The sequence below is a fragment of the Buceros rhinoceros genome, unplaced genomic scaffold (genome assembly GCF_000710305.1).
Source record: "Buceros rhinoceros silvestris isolate BGI_N320 unplaced genomic scaffold, ASM71030v1 scaffold6726, whole genome shotgun sequence".
Lineage (NCBI taxonomy): Eukaryota > Metazoa > Chordata > Aves > Bucerotiformes > Bucerotidae > Buceros > Buceros rhinoceros.
This window is the reverse complement of record NW_010416822.1, coordinates 42812-63562: the sequence shown is the minus strand read 5'-3', so window position 1 is coordinate 63562 and position 20751 is coordinate 42812. Positions and strand designations below refer to the sequence as shown.

Below are 20751 nucleotides of genomic sequence, written 5' to 3'. Positions count from 1 at the left end.
CCAGGAAAAAAAAACCCACCAAAGTTTGTCTATTAATGATTCATAGATGAAAAGGCTAAATTACGTGGGCTGAAGACCGGATTGGCTGTTTTGACTAGCTCGGTAGACAACAGGGTTATTTGATATTAACTGAATAGTATCGTATCTCTAGAGAATTAATTATTTAAGGATGGTAAAATGGATGTGGTAAGGAGCAGGGAGATGTAAATAGTGCACATCACAGAGATTTACTAACAGACTATGTTGTCTTTGCAAATGCATTGCTATTCCATTTCCAAACAGTATTTTGTTGCTTTCTTCTCTTCCAGTTGCCCATATTGGCATCTTCTGTTGTTAGCCTTTATTTTCTTGAACTTACTGATGTCTTCAAGCCAGTTCACTCTGGATTTAATTGCTATGACAAGAGTCTGAGTATGCCATACATTGAACCCGCACAAGAGTCTGTTCCCTTCTTGATGTTGCTTAGTCTGGTTTTTGCTGGACCATCAATTACGGTAAGTTTGAGGTGCCACTGTCACTTATGAAAGACTTTGAACAGAGTTGCAGCTGACATAAAGAAAATAGCCCTTTTGCTTTCAGTTAGGCTGCAGAGTGTCATCCAGGCTAATTACCTTAGCATTTTAAATTAATCTTTCATTCTTCTGTAGCAGGAGGAGACACACTCCTTAAAACATTCCCTGCAGCACTTCATCTACTCGCACTGTCCTGATTGTGGGCATTAATGTTAAGAAACAACATCTACGGTTGGGTGAGAATAGCTTGAATCATTCTGTTATGCTGTACAAATATTTTAACTTTTATAGACAAGTCGTGAGAGAGACCTTTCTGAGAAAAAAAACTTGAAGAATCTGTTGAAAATTAAAGCCTTTCATTCAGAGCCCTGAACATGCCACTTTTGTTAGAACTAGCTTTATTCAGTGAGAAGGTGTATCAACCATGTCAGTGAAATCAGTTACACTTTCCCAAGTAGCACTGGGACTCCTCTAAATAGTGTATTAGTCATTAAGAGCAGACAAAGAGGCTGGTTTATTCATTCATCCAAAGGGAGGAGATTATTTCAGCAGAACAAAAATGTCCTGTCAGACTATAAGCAGCTTGGTCGTTATTTTAAAGAAAAAAAAAAACCAAACTGATACAGGTGAGTATTGTCCCTGCTGGAATTGAAGACTTTACCTATATATACACACACACACACACTAAAGGGAACTAATTGTGTCTGGTTTTAGGCAGCTCAGATAGGAGACTTATTCTCACACAGCTCCTGCTTGGCAAATGGAGAGGGAAATTCACCTTGAATGGGTGATTCCATGCACCTGAAAAGCTGAATCAACCTTCTGAAAGGGTCTCTTTTCTCCCCTGACTGCCACGTCAGTTCGGCACTTCTCTAACACCCCTGAAAAGCTATCTCTGCTGCCAGCTTCTCTGAATTCCCTTAAATTCACCCAGTTCATTCCTTTTATAATACTAGCTAATTTGCAATTACAAAATCTATAAATTGTGCTGCCCATATAAAAATCACCAAGTGCTCTTCTCTCGTTGCTTTCCAGAATGATTTTTTGTTTATTGGTCTTTTTAATTCTGAACTCCTCCTACTGTGTTTGATTTTGGTTGCTTTAGAAACCATTTTTCAAGGATTTTGCACAACCATCAGGCTAAAAATTGTACTCATTTAGGAACTGGGAGCTAAGATTCTCAGTGTTGCTGGTGCAGATGCTTGCAGCAAACACCAAATACTGTGATAAAACCAAAAATTGTTGGTATTGCAGTTTGACAGGCTTTCTTATGTTTAGACAGTGTTTCTGATAACAATGAAGTGGCCTTCTCTGAAACAACCATAGAAAGATATATAGGCTCACTTGGGCCATAGTAGAGGAGTAAAAGCTCATTTTTTACTTGAGAGAGTTTATGTCAAGCCTAGGTAATATCAAACACCTTCAAGTGAGATGCCAGATGCCCATTTCATTATGGAATATTTATTTAGGGCTTTGATTACAGCTGGATTATTTCAGCATTGCATGAAATTTTACTGTAGAAAATATTATTCTTGCTTGAATCATTTTCCTTCCAGCAGTACAGACAACTAGCCAAAACCATGCCCTGTGAGGAACTCAAAGCCATACTTGAGCATGTGTATCAAACACAAGATCAGTGAAGAAAGTAAACCCTGACACTTTGAAGTACAGCTGCTTAAAAGCTGCAAACCTTAGGAAGGTGTAGTTCGTTTGCATTCGTGTGAGCATGAATATACAACCTCCTTTAATAAAAGGCACTGAAGATGCTGTAGAGCATCAGCTCTTTGTTATTCAGTACCACTTCTGAAGTAAAAAAATGGATTTTTGTTCAATTCTTCCCTTTTTCTTTGGAAAAATGGGCCAACAAAGCTCAATGCAAAAAGATCACAATGGTGACGTTGTCATCTTAGAGAGTTCAGCATTTTATAATTGAGTTGTCATTAACATTTCAATTAATTACAGACTTCATAAAACCTGTAAAATATAGAAAAGAAAGCAGGAGCTGTGTGAGGACTTAAGGGCCTCCAGAAACATAGAATATGCGAGCCGCTGTGTGCAGTTCAGGTACTTACTGCAGTATGAGGCAGAAGGGCATCAGGACTCAGTAAAATACAGGTATGATTAAGCCATATTTTAAATGTTACCAAAGAGTGTAAGTAAGAAAAAATAGTAAGAGCGGGTGGGCAAGAAGGCAAGCAAATTCCAGTCTCAATCCCTTCTTAAAGCCTTTTATAAATATTAGAATAGGACTTAATTTTTTTTCCATGTTATTTTTGTAGATAGACTCGGTTTTTCCCAAGAGTGGAGAACATATTAAATCTTTTCACTTTATAGTACATTTTTTTACAACAAAACTAGAATTTTGTAATTTATTTTCCCAAGCCATTACAGAAGGATCTGTGTGGATTTGGGGCTTTATGCAGCAACTGCTTTTAACCAGGTTTGTCCTGTAGCCCTGAAGTGCTACAGGAAATTATTACCTGTATTATTGCCATATGTCTTATAGCTTGTGGCACAGATGAAATTTTCCATACGTATTCATAAACTACAGGAGACTTCAGTGTGGAACAACTGGGCTCATATGAAATTACCAACAAGGATATTTTATGACTGAAATACAGATAAACCTGAACTGCAACAGGACTTCTGTTTGCATCAAAGAACTCTGAATCTGATCCTCTGGTCTATTTTCTCTCTAGTTTTTCATTCAAAAATGCTACAACCAGTTACTTAATGATATATCAGTGTAGGTTCAAACCCTTATCTGCCACTGACTAAAAACCTACTTAAATATAGCAATGTGCTTTCTAACAGGGACCATCAGGCAATTAGATCCCATTGATTTGGAAAATCAGTTTGCAAAGAGAAACTGGCAGTTTCAGTCCTCTACTGAGGAGGAGGAGTTTATTTCCTTGGAAATACCAGCTTCTGGATTTTCCTTGACATAGTCTTTGCTGTTTCCCAATTTTCTCCTCTATCACACAAGCTAATCCATCTCTCTGGTTCTTCCCTATGCCTGACATTCCCTAGAGCTTGGCTAAAAACTGTGAGAGTTTCTCTGGTTTTTAAGTTTGAAATAGCGCTGATTTCTCTGAGAAGTTTCAGCTGTAAATTTATGAAATGGAGACAAATAATAGTGACCATAGTTCTCATCTAATTAAAATTCTTTAAACAATCCCTAGCGCTGACTTTTCCATGTAATGAGACAACCTCCATTACTTCATTTTCTTTCTGGCAAAGAAAGGAAATTTCAATTTATTAAACCTTTATCTAAAAAAGAGTTAGACTAAGCTTGTCCACTGTATCTCCCTTCTAAGATGAGGGGTTGTAGCATGCACAAACTTCATTGGTAATTACAGCAGATTCAGCATAATTCTGATGCTTCAGCAGCTCATTGCATTGTAAGCTTTGTGCATTGCCTATACTAGTTTTCAGTGCATCTGTAGATAACAAGCTGAATCTTCTCTCAGTAATGAGAACTGCCCCCTTAATTTCAATATTTCAACCCAACCCTTATTCTGAACTCTGTACAAGCCCTGTACAGATTCCCAAATTGTTGCACTATTTAACAAGAAAGATAATCAAATCTGAGACTGCAAATGCATAAGTGATCTCAATTTTCCAGCAAGTAACACCATTTTTCATTTATGTTCTCTTTATAAACTCTTGTCTAGGGCTTCAGTCACAATCTGTTTTGCTTGATATGTTCAGAGGGACCATAAGGACAGAACTTTATCTGCTGCTGTGGATCTGGTTAAAACCCAAGCCAAATTAAACAAATACAGAAGAGCAGGCTGCCACACAATTAGAAGCTGCTAGGAATTGCTAGGCTTGAGGCCAAGACTGAGTGCTAAAACCACCTCAGGAGCACTAAGATATTGAGTGGCTCTGGATTATTTTAGAGATTTTCTAATTAGTACTTTTCTATATAAGCATCGCATTTCAGCTGTGGATCAAGACCCCAAGTCCATGGAGCGCTGTATACTGTATTCCACTTGCATTTAATTTCAGTGCCACCTTGCCTGCCCTTACTCGGGCTAAATTGCATTACTGAATGTTTACATATAGATACAAATCTTTTAAAGGCGAGTACATGTCAGTGGATGACATTGGTTAGGGGTATTGTTCTCAGGCTTTTACATTCAATCGGTGTCTTCTGAGTACCTGCTACGCTTAATTTAACAGCTCCTTTGTCATTGCAGATAATGATAGGAGAAGGAATTCTCTACTGTTGCCTGTCCAAAAGAAGAAACGGGATTGGAACAGAGGCCAATATTAACGCAGGAGGATGCAACTTCAATTCTTTTCTTAGAAGAGCTGTCAGATTTGTTGGTGGGTTTCAAATGTTAGTCACAAAGAAGAGCTTTCCCTATACATTCAGTTCTCACCATGCAGGTTTCCTTCTCTGAAACAGCCTTTCAGAACAGTGCAAGGCCACCACTGGTGTAGATCATCTTCTGCCAGAAAATGTGACAAGAATTTGTTAAATGGAGCAGCAGAGAAGCCCCATACTCAGTAATGCAGCATCTACGCTCTTTGTTTTCCCTTTCCTCTCCTGAGCTATTGTTTGTAAAAGAATTATTTGTTTTTCTTCCTTTGCCCACTTTGAGCTGGCTTCCTTTTAATAGTTTCAGTGTGTAGTTTCCCCTGCCTGACTTCATTCAGTGCATCATAAGGATTCAACCCACCCGACACAGTATTCAGCATGACTGAAAACTTGTCAGAAACTCTGAGTAGATTCAACATTCTTTTTCTGGGATGTGTTTATCTACCGCTTGCAAAAGGGCTAGAATCTGGCAACCTAATGATAGAGAGGAACATGTTGAATTGTTTTATTTTACTTTAGTTGTCATTTATGAAAACTGAACTAGAAAAGGCAACGGGACTTTTTTCCCCTTCTTACACTTAATTTCCTCTACCAATGGGTAGCTAAAGGAAAGATTTTCTCTGTTCAAAATTTAGAGAGGGCAGCTTAGGCAAAGACAACCTGCAGGACAGCAGACTGAAAACCTGGTAGAAGGATTCTACACTAGGTTTCTGTAGTCTGGCAAGCAGGGAGGCAATGACAGGAAAGGTTGTAGAGGCTATGACCAGTAAAGCATCCTCTTCAGTTCAGCAGTGAGAAAGTAGGCAGAGGGGATGGCAGATGACATCATCAGCAAGGAGGACTGTAAAGATACTCCATGCTTTCCTGTATGGCATCCCATTCCAGACAGGCTCAGAGATGCACGAATTTCATTCTTCATTCATTCTCTGAACTTGCTGTTTCTTTCATATTTTAATGACTTTAGCATTCTTTTAATTTTCACATGAAAAAGAAATTTATTTATGAGTCCAAGAAGGGAATTAGAGGAAATCTTTAGGAGAAAAGCAGCTGAAAATGCTCAGTAGAATAACTGCGTTTTTACTCCAACTGTCTCCTGAATTTGGCATTATTAACCGGACAGAAACATTGTTCAGTTACCAAAAAGACTAAATATTTGGACTCATAGCAAGGACTTGGTACTCTTAAGAAATACCAGAGGTGTGAAGGTAGCAAAAGTTATTGCCAGAGGATGAGTCCCTGGTTGAAAAACAAGAACAGGTCCTCAGAGCAGTGATCTAATGGGCAGCTGCCAGTGGGCAAGTCCAAGGACTGGATGAGCACATATGCTCTCCTCAAACAGCTGGCTGTCCTTTAGTCACTTCAGAAAACTGCTTTCCAAATCGAAGCAGCTCCCGTGCAGTTCACTTTTATGAAGAGACATTGGAGGACATCAAGCCAAAATGAAATGTCAAGTATCAACTAGGAGAAAACAAGCATAAATAATCTTAATTTTTTTAACATGAAAGAATTCAACTTCACAATAAGCTTTCATTTAAAAAAGTACATCTTATTCTTCAGTTAAATTTTCTCAAGGCCAATGACAAAACCCACTAGAATTCCTTTGAATGTATTTTGTCTCAGTGAATTAATCTAATCTAATTTATCCAGGTAATAAAGTTAACGAGCTCTATTGATTTTTTTCCTAGGTGTTCATGTGTTTGGTCTTTGTTCTACTGCTCTTGTTACTGATATTATACAGCTATCAACAGGATATCAGGCACCGTATTTCCTGACTGTTTGCAAGCCAAACTATACATCCTTAAATGTATCTTGCTCAGAGAATTCATATGTTGTGGAAGATATTTGCTCAGGAGCTGATCTCAGTATTATCAATGCTGGAAGGTTGGTTTTATCCTTCATTGTGTACATTTTTAAGTATTCATTTTATTTTTTTATTTTCTGTCCCAGTTTGAGATTTTTTTTTTTCAGTTAAAGTCTGAATGAGTTTTGTCAGTTTTTTATAACAAAGTTGAAAGCATAAGTGTCTTTTTTTAGTGACGTTCAGTTTTCTGTAGGCATTAGGCCAACAGTGGGCTTTGGAAGACTTTGTCAGTGACTGAAGCAGCCATTAGTAGCTAGTTATTTTCCCTCCTTCAAAGGAGATAATTTCCTGTACAGTCATTAATATGTGTAGCTTCTACTCCTTTTCCCAGTGGGATGTGGTTAAGTTTCCCACGACAAGCAGGGAAAGAAGCACTTTATCTGAGTCCTCTGTAAAACATACATTACTGTTCTGTCATATTGGTCTTTGTTAGGTTTGGGTTTGGGAGTTGTTGGAGGAGTTTATTTGTTTTCTGTTTCTGTAGTTAAGTTTTTTGTATTGACGGCATAAAAAAAAATCTCTTTATTAGAGGAAGACCACAGCAGTGCAAGTCTATGTGTCCCCAAACACAAGTCTTTTCTTTCATAGCGTTTCTAACTGGTGGTTTATCCTCCTTGATCATTTAGTCTTTACCCTTCCTACTTAAGAGAGCCAGGGAAGAAATTAATACTGCTTATAGTAGCAGGTTTTGGATATGCGTATCACTCAAGCTGAGATATAAACCAGACTATATTTCTTATTTTAAGTAAGCTCAGTGTGATAAAACAGTGATAATTCAATTACTGATGACAGATCATGGATTTCAACAAGGAATCTGAAGGTATAAATCAGTAAATTGTACTGTTCCAATACATCTGGTACTCGTTAGTTCATGAACTTCATTAGTATGTAGTGTGCTACATATCAGCACTACACTACTGAGAAATCACAAAGCTCTTTACTGAATACAGTAGTAGACTACCATATCTTTCCCACACCAGGTTAACCTTTCTTGCCTGTTAGTCATGGAATGTTTGAACGTTTTGCAGTCTGTCAAAGTTTTGGTGCTTTTTTAAATCTCCTGCTCTCACAAAAAAAATTACAGCAAAATTACAGAATGCTTGAAAGGACTACTATATCCCTCTCTGACTTAGCTGCATAATTTCTCTATGTACCTGATTAGCAGACATGAAGCTGTGTTAGTTACTCTGTCACATCTACTTCATTAAAGCTTTGCACCCCTTTCTTGTTCTGCATGCAGCCCCAGATGCTAGCATCTGTTTTAACTTTTTGCCTCATGGCATTATATTTTTGTCACATGGACATTATTAAAATGTCCTGTCTATGTATGAAGGCACATCTCCCCCAGTTTGTTTGCTTTTACATTTATTTCAATGACTGACACGCTTGGGAATCATGAAATCATGCACTCTGTATCTTCAGCAAATCTCGTAATCTGTCTCCTTTCATTGGGACAAACCAATTTCACTGATGCGTAAAGACCCTCAATTAATTGATGTATTTGGTCTTAAATATGTCTAGTGGGCTAAGACTCATAATTAGCATCGATTAATTTGCCATATCTTTTCAATTTATACACGTGGGCATGATCCGGAGCTGGAATGCAGGATTGTAGCTCTATTGGGCCCAAATAATCTGATGACAATAATTTTGCTGAAAGGCATAACCAGAATTACTATGCCAGCCTTCACTTCGCTGTTTCTTTTCCCATAACCATTTGCTGTTACTGGGATACTTCCACTGAATCCTGATGCTTGCAGGCAGTGTCTTGCACCTACATGGTGTCCCAGGGAAGGTGGTGTAGCTTTACATGGGAGCAGGGAGAAAAATTTTCATGGTTACATCTCATTCATTTCGTTATCATCTCAAATACAATGCCAGCTGCTCTGAATTGACTGCCTGTAGCCATTCCAGAAATGCTGATCACTCCTAAATTTAAATACCATCAGTTCCAAAAAACCAAGCAAAATCGGTTCTAACATGTTAAAACCAAACAAGTAGGTTTTGTGTGTTTCTTTTCTTGAGGAAGATGACCATATATTGATATCTAAATTTACTCCCATCGTAGAGGATACTTTTGGTGAACTATAGTATTCTGGCACCACCCTCAGTTTCTCCTTAACGCAATTTTATTGCTTTTTTTTCTTATTCCTGTATTGCTGCCTTATGCCTGTCTCAACTTCACCAAAGCGACCAGCATTTGCCACCAGTACAGTACCTCCTTCAGTCATCTACTGGAGGAGTTATGGTATAACTTCTCCAGCCCAGGAGGATAATTTGACTTCAATAATTTCAGTTTGTAAGGGATCTGTTCTTCTGAGATTGCTAATGGCCTTCATTTTTTATTTGTACTTCCCAGAAACTTGGGCTCCAGAACTTTGCTTCTGAACTCCCCCATGAAAAGCATAGAAAAGAACACATAATTATCCAGCTGATTGGATGAAATCATTTGCTGCAGCATCCCTAAATATCCAGTCGTTTCCTTTGTCCATCTTTTCATCTATTTTCTAAGAGCCTTTTCAGTCATTTCTATTTAGATCTCCACTGAGTTCTCTAGCTTCTATCATTTCTGATGTTCTGACTCGGTATGACTCTCTCTTTCAACATGACTTTCTCATCGTTGTTCCCCCTCTACACATCCTCCTGCAGGAGCATTTAGAGTGATACACTGTCATCAGAGTTCAGGACGTTTTCTTTGAGACCTTTGTTCACCTTTTCAATCCACAGCCATAGAAAAAGGCTACATATTTTTAGCTTGAATTATTTTCATTTTAGATTAAAAGATAACAAATAGAGGAGCAAAAGCACTGTCGCCATTAGAGGGTACACAGAGTGCATTTAGCCTGTAACGTGCTGTGCTTGCCCTGAAAGCATATGAATAGAAAATAGAATAAAGAGAAAATTGACTGTAGCGTAGCCTTATAGACTGTAAAAATGCCATCAAATTGAGGTTAAGTTCTGAGTGGTACTAAAGTCCCCAGAATCAAATCTACACATTAGCTCCACAGAGACTGTCAGTAGATTTATACTTGCACCAAAACCTGCACAGGGTAAAGGAGTTGATAAGCCATTATAAACATTTACATTTTTTTTTCATGTATTAATCCTCCTATCCTCAATCCTGAACTTGTTCTCCAGGGATACTATTTGTGAAAGGTTAGTTGGGGGCGGGGGTGGGTGTGTGTGGGCGGAGTTAGTTGAGGGCAGAGGAGAGAAAGAAATAAAAAAAAAAGAAAAGGGGAGGAAAAAAAGAAGAAAAAGAAGAATTTAGGTCTGTCTTTAGAAATAAAAAAGGAATCATGCTGCTTCATCTTGGCTGGAGTCATGAACCTGCTGGAGCCGTGGGCTCAAAATCAGGTCAGCAGTATGGCATTCACACTGAACTACATGGACAAACAGGGCAAAATGCATAGGAAAGGAAGTTAGAAAGTAGACTTTGCTGCTTTACAGAAGAATGTCTGTTGAAAGGTTAAAGGACTATGTTTCAGTCTGCTATTTTAAACTAGCTAACTCAGGTGCAGCTAGGAAAATGGCTATACATGGAGCCCAGTTTGGGTGGCAAGACCCATCTGCAAAGCTGAATGATTTATCCCAAGCTGTGCTTTCTCAGGTGCAAGTGGCTGCTGTGGCCGCAAGATAGACATACCCTTCTTCACCAAGACAGCCAGCACATTACATTACATGTCCATGCCATTTTAAGGAGATAAATGTACAGGTACAAACTGCTGTAGATCTGCACTGCATCTTACTTCTAGAGTTCAGTGGTCATAAATGTTTTTTAAGGCCTCCACATGTCTGCTGCAGAACAGGTGTTACTAAATCCAGCCCCAGCTAAGTTTGCCCCTTTATTGCGCAAAAAGTCTTTCCTTCAGGTTCCCATCACTTTTCTTTTGTTGTTTTTAGAAGATTGAAATGGGCCTATAAAATGAATAATATTAAAACGTCGGTGATGGTTCTGTCCGGCTGCTACTGACACAATGCCTCCTTTTCTTGGTCAGAGAAGTAGAAGCTAAGCTGTCACTTCTGATTTTCATATCTACAGTTTCTGACTCAAAACCCAGTCCACATCAGTCGAGTCCCTGGCTTTTCAATGGGAGCAGAAGGCCCTCAGCAATTTCAAGAATAGACCTGATATTGCTTACTGTTTCACAGAGTTCAGACATACTGTCATTTACCCTCTTGTTCTGGGCTTCAAAAAGGGGCCCAGTAACCCTTAAAATACCCTCTCCATGTTCTTGTGCTCCATTCACTCCTATCACGTTATAAAGTGCTGAAATTTAAAAAAATAAACCTGAAGACAAAGGAAATAAATATATAGTTTGCCTCTCAGAGGAATGTCACCTTGTCATCCCTTCATTATTAGAGCAACAAAGAGGCACAAAGATGATGAATTTAGTTGCTGAAGTTAGGGCCTGATTATCGAAGTGTATGAGTCCTTACTCTGAAGAGAGTCCAAGTGAAGTCAGTGAGAACAGAATAAGATCAAAGTTCATGCATTAAATGACTTGTATAATTAGGTATTTACTAAAAAGTTATTATGGACATTTATTTACAGAAATAAATGTATAGGTATTTCTCTCAATCTTTAGCTCGTTCCCACTATTCTCATAGTACACATACTTCTCTTAGTACACAAAAAGAATTTAATGATAAATATTTACTTCAAAACAAAGGCATTTGATTATCACTGGTCATTTCTCCAGATAGTAGAAATCTAGAAATTAAGTGTTACCGCTTGATCATATATTGCTTAGAAAGTGTAAGCTGAAAATTACTGTACCACCAGTGTTTTATGGAAGTGAACACTAGCACAGTGTATTTGAACTGAGAAGCATAATTTGAGTGTCCTTCCTTGGCAGAAAGTCATTCCCTTCTCAACATGCCACCCTGGCAGCCTTTGCAGCAGTGTACATTTCGGTGAGTAACCAACTCTGTTCGTTATCATTTATACAAGACAAAAGTCAGAAAGTTATTTGCTGTATATTGCAAAGTGATGCGTTGCATGGATGTAGGTTTTGCTGGATGGATGTAAGTTTTTATCCTCCCAGTCTGAAAGCAAAATAACACTACTAACAGCTAAAATAAAAGCATCTCTATTAAGAATACAGAAAAGATTCAACCGCTTCACATCCTTTGTTAAACTGCGACAAAAAGCGTAATGTTAAAAGTATATTTGGTGCCTCATTCACATATCAAATGCAGTGCTTATCTGTCTTACAGTGTGATATTTTGACTTACCATTCAAATTAACCTTTATGTGTTCTGCCTTTATTGCTGTCTTCTCTTGACTTGCTTCTAAACTTGAGGCATTAAGGAACAAACGTTTATGAGATGTAGTTTCATTTGACCTCCATAGAATTGCAGCATGAATGAATTGGCACAATCACTCTCGGAGCCTCCAAGGTGTTACTGCAAAGCGAATGAAAAAAACCCCATCACTAACTAGCAGGGAACTCTAGAACATGCTGCAGCAATCACAGATAATTTTACACATCTGACCAATGACATTTCTTCAGTATGGACTACAGTGTTGGTATGAGTGACAACTTACTTGAAGTGTAAAAAACAAAAGAAAAGGAATTTAATCACTCATGCTGTAAACTTTAGACAAAATAAAAACAGTAACAGACAGTGAATCAAATTAGATATTGGAATTGTGCATGCACTGGGACCTTGTCAGTATTTATTCTGGCCAGGGAAAGGCCAAAATTTGGAACAATACTGATGATCCACCTCCACTTTATTTTTGTGACTTCCCTGACATTGTGGTCCCCAGCTGAGAAATAGCTCTCTAAAGCATCTGGTGGTGGCTTTTGTTAGAACAGGTTTATTGCCTTCATCTGGCATGACATCTGGCTTCTGTATATCAGAAGCGGTGGATCCTTAGTCACACTTATAGAACATTTAGGATCTGACTGTGAACAGGATTGAGGCATAAAATCCTTATCCTAATTGATGTCAATAAGCAACACTGCCTGTGCTTTTGGAAATCCATTCCTTTTGATTTCCGATCTTCCCACAGTAAATGAGCAAATTTTAACAGGGCTGAAAAATAAAATTAAACTGATTATTTGCAATATTATTGTGTAATAGTGATCTATGTGTGAAAGAAACATTGTATGTGAAAAATTAATATCCTCTTAAGAAAGTTTAAGTCTCTTTAACTGCTTCTTCATTTCTTTCTATTTTCAAGATGTACTTCAATTCTACATTAACAGACTCCTCAAAACTTCTGAAACCACTCTTGGTCTTTGCTTTTATTATCTGTGGAATTATATGTGGGCTGACTCGTATCACCCAGTATAAGAATCATCCAGTTGATGTTTACTGTGGCTTTCTCATAGGAGGAGGAATTGCTCTCTATTTGGTAAATACAATATTCATGTAGTTAAGCTTCAGCAAATAAAACTCATAAGGCTGTAATAGGCATACTAGCATTTTTTATGAAAACCTTTCATCGTGGTCACATGCCATAATTAAAAATACAGTCAAAATGTGTTGAATATGATGATGTTAGGAGTAATTGCTTTACAAATAAACAAGAAAAGGCAAATACGTATTTCAATTTAAAGTGTCATAGCAGTGCACGAAGTGGTATATAAACGTCTGGCGTTGTATACAGAAACAGATCTAACATTATGTACTTCATTAAATACTTAAAGGTACTCATCTTTTCTACTCCACGCTTCCTATCATAATGCAAGAAAAATATTGGACTAATTGGTATTTCTTGCCAGCCTGAGTTTATATTGCCAATGTTAGCTTTATGGTCTCAAAACCATGGTTGAATTACTATGCAGCAACTCGGCTCAGTAAATTACAGAACCTGCAAGAAATCAAAGGCAATATTAGACCCTTGTGATTCTTTGAAGATCCTGGGGAAATTATGCAGGGAAAATAGGATGCCCAAGCCAGGTTATTCCTATGCTTTTCTTCTGTACTGGGTTGAAACAGATGGAGCACCTTGGAAGGGTCCTGTTACGGAGTATGTAGGATAGGCCAGTTTGTATCTGTCAGTAGGAAGCTCATCAAGCATTTGCTTTTGCTTGCTGCTCTCAGTATGTCTCCAACACGACTGTTGCTGCCCTAGATGTTCAGCACAGGGTCAATCCAGGTGCCTGTGAGCAACCAGGAACTTCGATGATAACATTTTTGCTCCACTGTGGGCAGGTGTACAGAAGAGTCTTAGCAGCCAGTGGGATGTTTTTGACTCAAAGTCAATGATGAATTTTAGTGTAACACTAAATTGAATTCATATAGTAGCCCCCTTTTTCTGCGATTAGATAATCTAAGGTACATGCAGATGGTCTACCAAGATGATGGGGTGGGGAGGGAGGGATGGCTTCCACAGTGGCAGAAGAAAGAGCAACCAGGATAGGTAATAGAAACCCCATGAGCTACTGAAGTAATTTTCTACTATTGCACTGGGAGCAGAAAGGCATTCTGTTGACAATTTTAGTTCAAATGATTAAGCTGTTGTAGACTCTCATAAATGGAACTGTTGTTCCCATGTTTGAAATCCACAAACAAGTATGCTCTTTGTTAGGTCTCCTCCATATACTGTTGCATGACAACATACATCAGAGAGCACATTGTCCTGGATACCCAGTAGTCAGTAAATCTGCCCTGAAAACTACAAGCCAATAAGAGGAAGGGGAGGGGAAATAATGTGAAACCACAAATAACTCTGAAAGGAGTGTAAAGAACAAGTAACGTAAGTGATTGAGTCAGGCATTTGACCCTTTCATTTTAACACTGAGTCTGCTGAATACGAAAATGTGTAACTAAATCTTGTTACAGTTCTGCAGGGCTTGGAAAGCAATTGATTTAAAGTTGATAAATTGTTCTATCATGTAGATACTGCATTACACAGTTATTACGCAGCAGAAAGGGCAGAATCATAGAGCAGAGAACAACTCAAGCTGAAACAAGAATTCAGTAAATCAGAGCAGACAGTAGTGTAGCTGTAAAATAGTTTTGTCTAGATGACTGCAAATATTTATTTTATTATTTTTGTAACAAAACATTCTTTCTTCAGCTGAATCTGTTGCTTTATAAGATGAAGAAAACTGAAGGAGGCTAAATATTTTCCTGAACTGTTTGTTGCCATGGACTTTGTGCCCTAGTTATCCTGCTAAGACTACTTCATACGTATCTTGATGTACCAGATTGAGGACAGAATTTGGAATAAGGATATACTGGTGAGGAAAGGAAAGTGAGCATACCCTGTCAGTTAGTCTGGACTAATTCTATCACTCAATATTTATTTAAAGGCAGAGGAATATAATTAAAGTGCCTTAAAATGTCTCTTTACTCCATAACTGATTGTTGATGCTTCTGTTCAAATATCAGGGCCTGTATGCTGTGGGAAACTTCTTACCAAGTGACGAGAATGTGTTTCACCCAGGTTTTCATAGAGAACCCCTAAGGTCTTTGACAGACCTCAGTCAAGATGCCAACAGAATCCTGCCAGGTAAAAACGGCAGCAGCAGTGACGGCATTGTCTCTCACCGTACAGAAGGTATCCTGAATAGAAACCACAGAGATTCAGGATCTCTGACCAATATCAAGAGAGCAAATGCTGATGTTGAAATAATAACACCACGAAGCCCAATGGGAAAGGAAAATATGGTTACCTTCAGCAACACTTTGCCAAGAGTCAACACACCATCCCTGGAAGATCCAGCAAGACGAAATGCAACAATACACGCTTCAATGGATTCTGCCCGTTCCAAACAGCTGCTTTCCCAGTGGAAGAACAAGAATGAAAGTCGGAAGTTGTCACTGCAAGTAATAGAAACTGAATCTGGCCAGTCACCACCAAGGGCTATCGAAATGAGGTCAAGCTCAGAACCCTCCAGAGTGGGTGTAAATGGTGATCATCATGGACCAACTAGCCAATACCTGAAAATTCAACCTGGCAGCGTACCAGGTTGTAACAACTCGGGTCTTTCTGGTGGGCCAAGAGTCTCCATTCAGTCACGTCCTGGCTCATCCCAGCTAGTGCATATTCCTGAGGAGACTCAGGAGAATGTGAACACATCACCCAAAAGTAGTTCAGCTAGAGCTAAATGGCTGAAAGCTGCTGAGAAGAGTGTTGCATGTAGAAGCAATAGCCAGCCAAGAATCATGCAAGTAATAGCCATGTCTAAGCAGCAAGGAGTGCTTCAGGGTAGTCCAAAGAGTTCAGAGGGAAGCACAGTCACCTGTACAGGAGCCATCAGATATAAAACCTTGACAGACCATGAGCCAAGCAGCATTGTCAGAGTTGAGGCCCACCCAGAAAATAACAGACCTGTAATTCAGATGCCATCAGAAGGTGAAGGAAGTGGGTCATGGAAATGGAAAGGTCCTGAAAAAGTCACCCTTCGTCAGACGTATGAGCTAAATGATCTTAACAGAGACTCTGAGAGCTGTGACTCCTTAAAAGACAGTTATGGGTCAAGTGACAGGAAAAGGAGCAACATAGATAACAGTGAGCATCACCATCACGGAATCACTACGATAAGAGTCACGCCAGTGGAGGGAAGTGAGATTGGCTCAGAGACTCTGTCCATTTCTTCTAGCCGGGACTCAACGCTTCGAAGAAAAGGTAACATCATTTTAATCCCTGAGAGAGGGAGCAGTCCAGAGAACACCAGAAACATCTTCTATAAAGGCACATCCCCTACACGCGCATATAAGGAATGAGAGGAAATATATCAGCTGGTCCGTACCACCACAAAGTAAACACATCTTGACGCAGGTTCTGCTCGCTCCGAGCATATAAGGAATGAGAGGAAATATATCAGCTGGTCCGTACCACCACAAAGTAAACACATCTTGACGCAGGTTCTGCTCGCTCTGTTTTGAGCTGTTATTTACCGTCAATGTGCCAAATTATTGACCAGCAGCCCAATTGTTATTGAACGCTGCTGATGTGCGATGTGCATGAGCCTGTGGAAAGCATGTGGTGGGGGGAAAAGCACAATGCCGGAGCCTAATTAATGTGAAATATTTACATGCAACTTGTTTCTTCAGACTCAAAACATTTATCTGAGGGTGAAGATGTCAATCAAAACAATGGTCTTGAACGCAGACACTTTATTTCATGAATGTGCCAACTTTTTATTTTATTTATATTTGTGTCCAAAATTGACTGAATTTTCACAGCAAAGGCTGTATCAGTAGTATATACTCACCTTTGCAGAATTTGCACCAAATCTTTAATACAGGATGGTGCTGGTGATATCTTTACATGTTTTGAAAAATCTCATACTTACTAGACTCTACAATACATGACATATTGATGTGCAGTTACTTTAAAAGTAATATTGCTAATACTATGATGATGCTGGCTGCATTCATTTAGCGTAGGAAATATTTACAGCTTTGTTATAGTGGATCTGTCACATTCAAAGATTGCAAAGGTTTTGTGTAGTTCTTTAAAATGTCTACTGCAACAAAAAACGTGTGGGTGACATTCCATTAGAGTGGAATAACTATATATTTTGAATAGTTTTGCTGCTACTGCTCAACTTTCGTTTAAGAACAGGTGCTACTAATGAAGAGGCTGCTTCTTAGTGGGCTAACTTGTAGAATTGTTTTAAATTATGTTTTTTAAGGGGTCTTTTAAAGTACTACAAGTAATTCAGATTTTACATTTTTAAACCTCTTATTCTGTCCTTCAGCAACCCTTCAATTTTTCTATTAGTTTTTAACTCTATAATGCAGGAGACCAATAACTGCGAGATGTGCAAATGTGAAAGGTGAGCCATGGATAAATAAAAATAAATGGACACTTTCCTGACCAGCTTCCAAGGAGACAGTAATTAATACCACAGCTCACACGTAGCAGCAGTCAGTCGCCTCACTTGCTTAGTATGCCACAGGAACAATCACAACTTTCAGCCCAATCACCATCATTTAGGGCATTTATGCTTCGCTTTAAAAATGGAATGCCTTGGTGTTGCAGAATCACCGAACGAGTGTTGTATTGTGCCACTACCACCGTTCACCTCCCTTGAGACACTCTCCAGGGCCTTCTTAAGCATTATATTTTTTTCCCACCATTGCCACTTAAGAATATGGAGGGTTTCTGCACCTGAGAGAACACAGATTATTTTAGTAAATTAAGCTGTGAATATAACAAAAGAACTTGCTTGCTAAAAATGTCCTTTGCCAAAAATTCTTGAAAGGTAAGCTCTGAAAGGAATAAACATAGCATGTCCTGGGCATGGTACAAGAAATGCCTTTGGCTCAACTCAAATAAACCATGAAAGAAGCCAGGGGCAGTGGTCACCCAGTGCAGCTCCTCATTCTCTCTCAGATGTCCACTTAAAAGAAAACTACCATAAGACACCTCCCAGCTCCCCTGCTAGGAGGGGAAGGGAATGGTTTAGCAGTCCCTTCACTGAATAAGTAGTACCAGATCAGGTCTGTCCTCTGGCTTTTTAAGAGGAGTGTTTTGTTCTACATCCTCTTCTGATTTAGGGTGTCAGAGAGGCAGACACATACTCCCTAGTCAGAACCTGTCTACAGACCCCACCGCATAGAACTGAGGAAAAGCCCACCCTAGCCCAGCCAAATAGGAGGTAGAAGGAAGAATCATCCCATCCCAAGAAGATAAATAGCACAACACACACACAGACCAAAAAAACCTCAACCCCCAAACAAAATCCCAAGCCCAACCCTAGTCCTTGGGTCCTAGAAGAACCTAGAAGAAATCTGAGGACGGTGTTGGCTAATCTGTATAGAAGAAGGGATTCAGAGTCAATGGAAAGCTTTATATACCTTCCCAGTTATACAGATGTTCCAGGCTTAGCCGAGTGCTATCAGCCAACCCTGCCAAGCAATGGTTCCCTCACCTGCCCATCACCCAGTGCTGTGGAAGAGTGTTGGCCCTTAAGGAAATGACCGCACTTTTCCTGCTAGTAATAGAAGATGAACCCATCGTGCATTTGATGATTGGGAGGAAGTATTCTGCAGGTTACATGTAAGAAGCTAACCAGCAGGGTTGCAGCATATTGTGTATGTTAAAGACACAGTAGCTGGAAAATTAATCATAAATGCCAGAGGGAGAAAAAAAGTAATTACTTAGAAATACATTGTCAGACTCTAGTATTTACAAGTCAGGATTTGGTTTTGTTTTTTGGGTTTTTTTTTAAGAACGGATCTTTAGTCCTTAGTATTTAATATCAAATTTTGTATGAGATTCCTAGGAATTACAAACACTTGGATTGTCCTGAACAAAACCCTTTGGATTTAGTTTAGTCTAGGTACGTGATAAAGCAGGTAGGATTAGCTTTAAAGGAATGGGTAAGACACAATCACTGTTGGCCTATCAATGCAGGGAAATAAAATGCAATCATTTGTTAGTTTGTAAGTGCAGGGGAAAAGAACATAAGTAGATGAACCTGGAAATAATGGAAAATTGAAATGGAGAATAATGGCAATAAAGCAACGATTAGAAAATGTTCCCTCTGGCAATTTAGCTGTTTTGGAAACAGCAGGATTCCTGGTGGGAGTGTTTGTTCTTTATTCCTTGGTTTTAGTCAGATATATATTGGCATATGTGTTGCTTTTATTACTCTAAAACTTGCTGCGCTATTTCAAGTGCAGTGTGATATTTTTCCTAAGGTTTCCTATTTCTTAACAAAAGATTTTAAAGCTCTTGTGTAATCATTGAAATTGTGTTCTTTACATAAATATTGATATATTCTTTTTTACTCAAAGTGCCAAAGGCTACTGTTTTTAATAATGGCTTATCAAATTATATTATGTTAGCAGAAATGTAATAATATATACATTGGAAATCAGACCTCTGCATGTATATTTGATAAGGAGCCTTTTGTAAAATTACTCTTTGTTTACATTCCACTGATACCTTAATTTAAAATTAATCAAATATATTGACAGGTGACATCTTCTTAGTGTTCTGATTTTCTTACTTGCTAACAGGCACGAATTTCTTTGTTAGGCTGTGCTTTACTGAGAAAAGAAAATACTCAAAAATAAAATATGTTTTTAAATAAGAGTTCTCTATATAATAAAGTATTGTGTTTAATAAAATGTTATGAAATGTTTTCAAATGGAAAAAATTTGTAAATTGCTATAAATGTATTTTGTTAAATAAGTACAGATCAATGCTACTGTGTGCGTTTATTGTGCTAACATCATGAAAATAAAGAAAATTCCTCATTGATGTTTAGTCATCTCTGTGGTGAAGCAACGTCTCATTCTGCCCCAAATTACTCATTCTCCCCCAAATTACTTTTTAGTATTAGGTATCTCATGATATGCAAAAGTGGTCATCTGTGGGAAACCTCAAAACTTTGAGTAGTTTTAAGTTATGAGGAACAGAGACAAGCTTGTCTCTATCCCAAAAACATGTTACAAAAAAAAGCAAGCTAATTGGGAACTTCAAGTTATGTGAGGAAGCATCTGCTAGATCATTCTGCAGGACCACCTCCGTTGCTAAGCCCCTAGTGCCTCTAAACAACCTTGCTGGCGCTGGGTAGAGCTGCCGGTGAGGCCCACCTTGCATGAGTGAATGAGAACAGAGCACATGTCAGAAGAACACCAGGAAGGAAGTGCTCTCCCCAAGGGAAGAAGTTAGGATGCAGGAGTCATCAAGTGACATTCGCCCTTTGCGGGCAACAGTGAAAAACGTGTAGCAGCATGCTGTCAAAAACACTGTCTTATCTGGACACCACACGAGGTACGTGTCAGCAAACCCTGTCTCCAAGCCTGTACTGAATCACCCTGAGGCCGGGCAGCCGCAGGGCCCCGAGTGCCGGGGATGGGAGACTGCTGTAGCCGAGGCACGCGTGGCCACTGCCAGCGGCGTGCAGGGACTAGCAGGGCCCCTGCAATACATTAGCAAAGCAAACTGACCGAGCAGCTTTCCCACGTGTGGCTAGGCCTTTGTGCAGGCCACCACTTTGTAGCCGCATGTCCTTCTAACAGGTGACCTGCCTTGGCTGGGGTGGTGGAGGGACTGGGCAGCTGATGGCACTGCTGGCTCCAGCCAGGCACCGATCTTCTTAGAGGTACAACAATGTAATATATGT

General features: G+C 39.1%; 1 protein-coding gene across 1 annotated transcript; it reads left to right on the top strand.

Moving 5' to 3' along the window:
* Positions 1 to 282: 282 nt before the first annotated feature.
* On the top strand, positions 283 to 17049 carry LOC104495026 (lipid phosphate phosphatase-related protein type 4; the record flags this gene model as incomplete). Its single annotated transcript, XM_010137945.1, has 7 exons — positions 283 to 494; positions 4715 to 4844; positions 6525 to 6720; positions 11560 to 11617; positions 12894 to 13067; positions 15053 to 16451; positions 16539 to 17049. Coding segments are annotated over 6 exons (2108 nt in total), but the record flags the coding sequence as incomplete, so codon positions are not given.
* Between the last annotated feature and the right edge of the window lie 3702 nt (positions 17050 to 20751).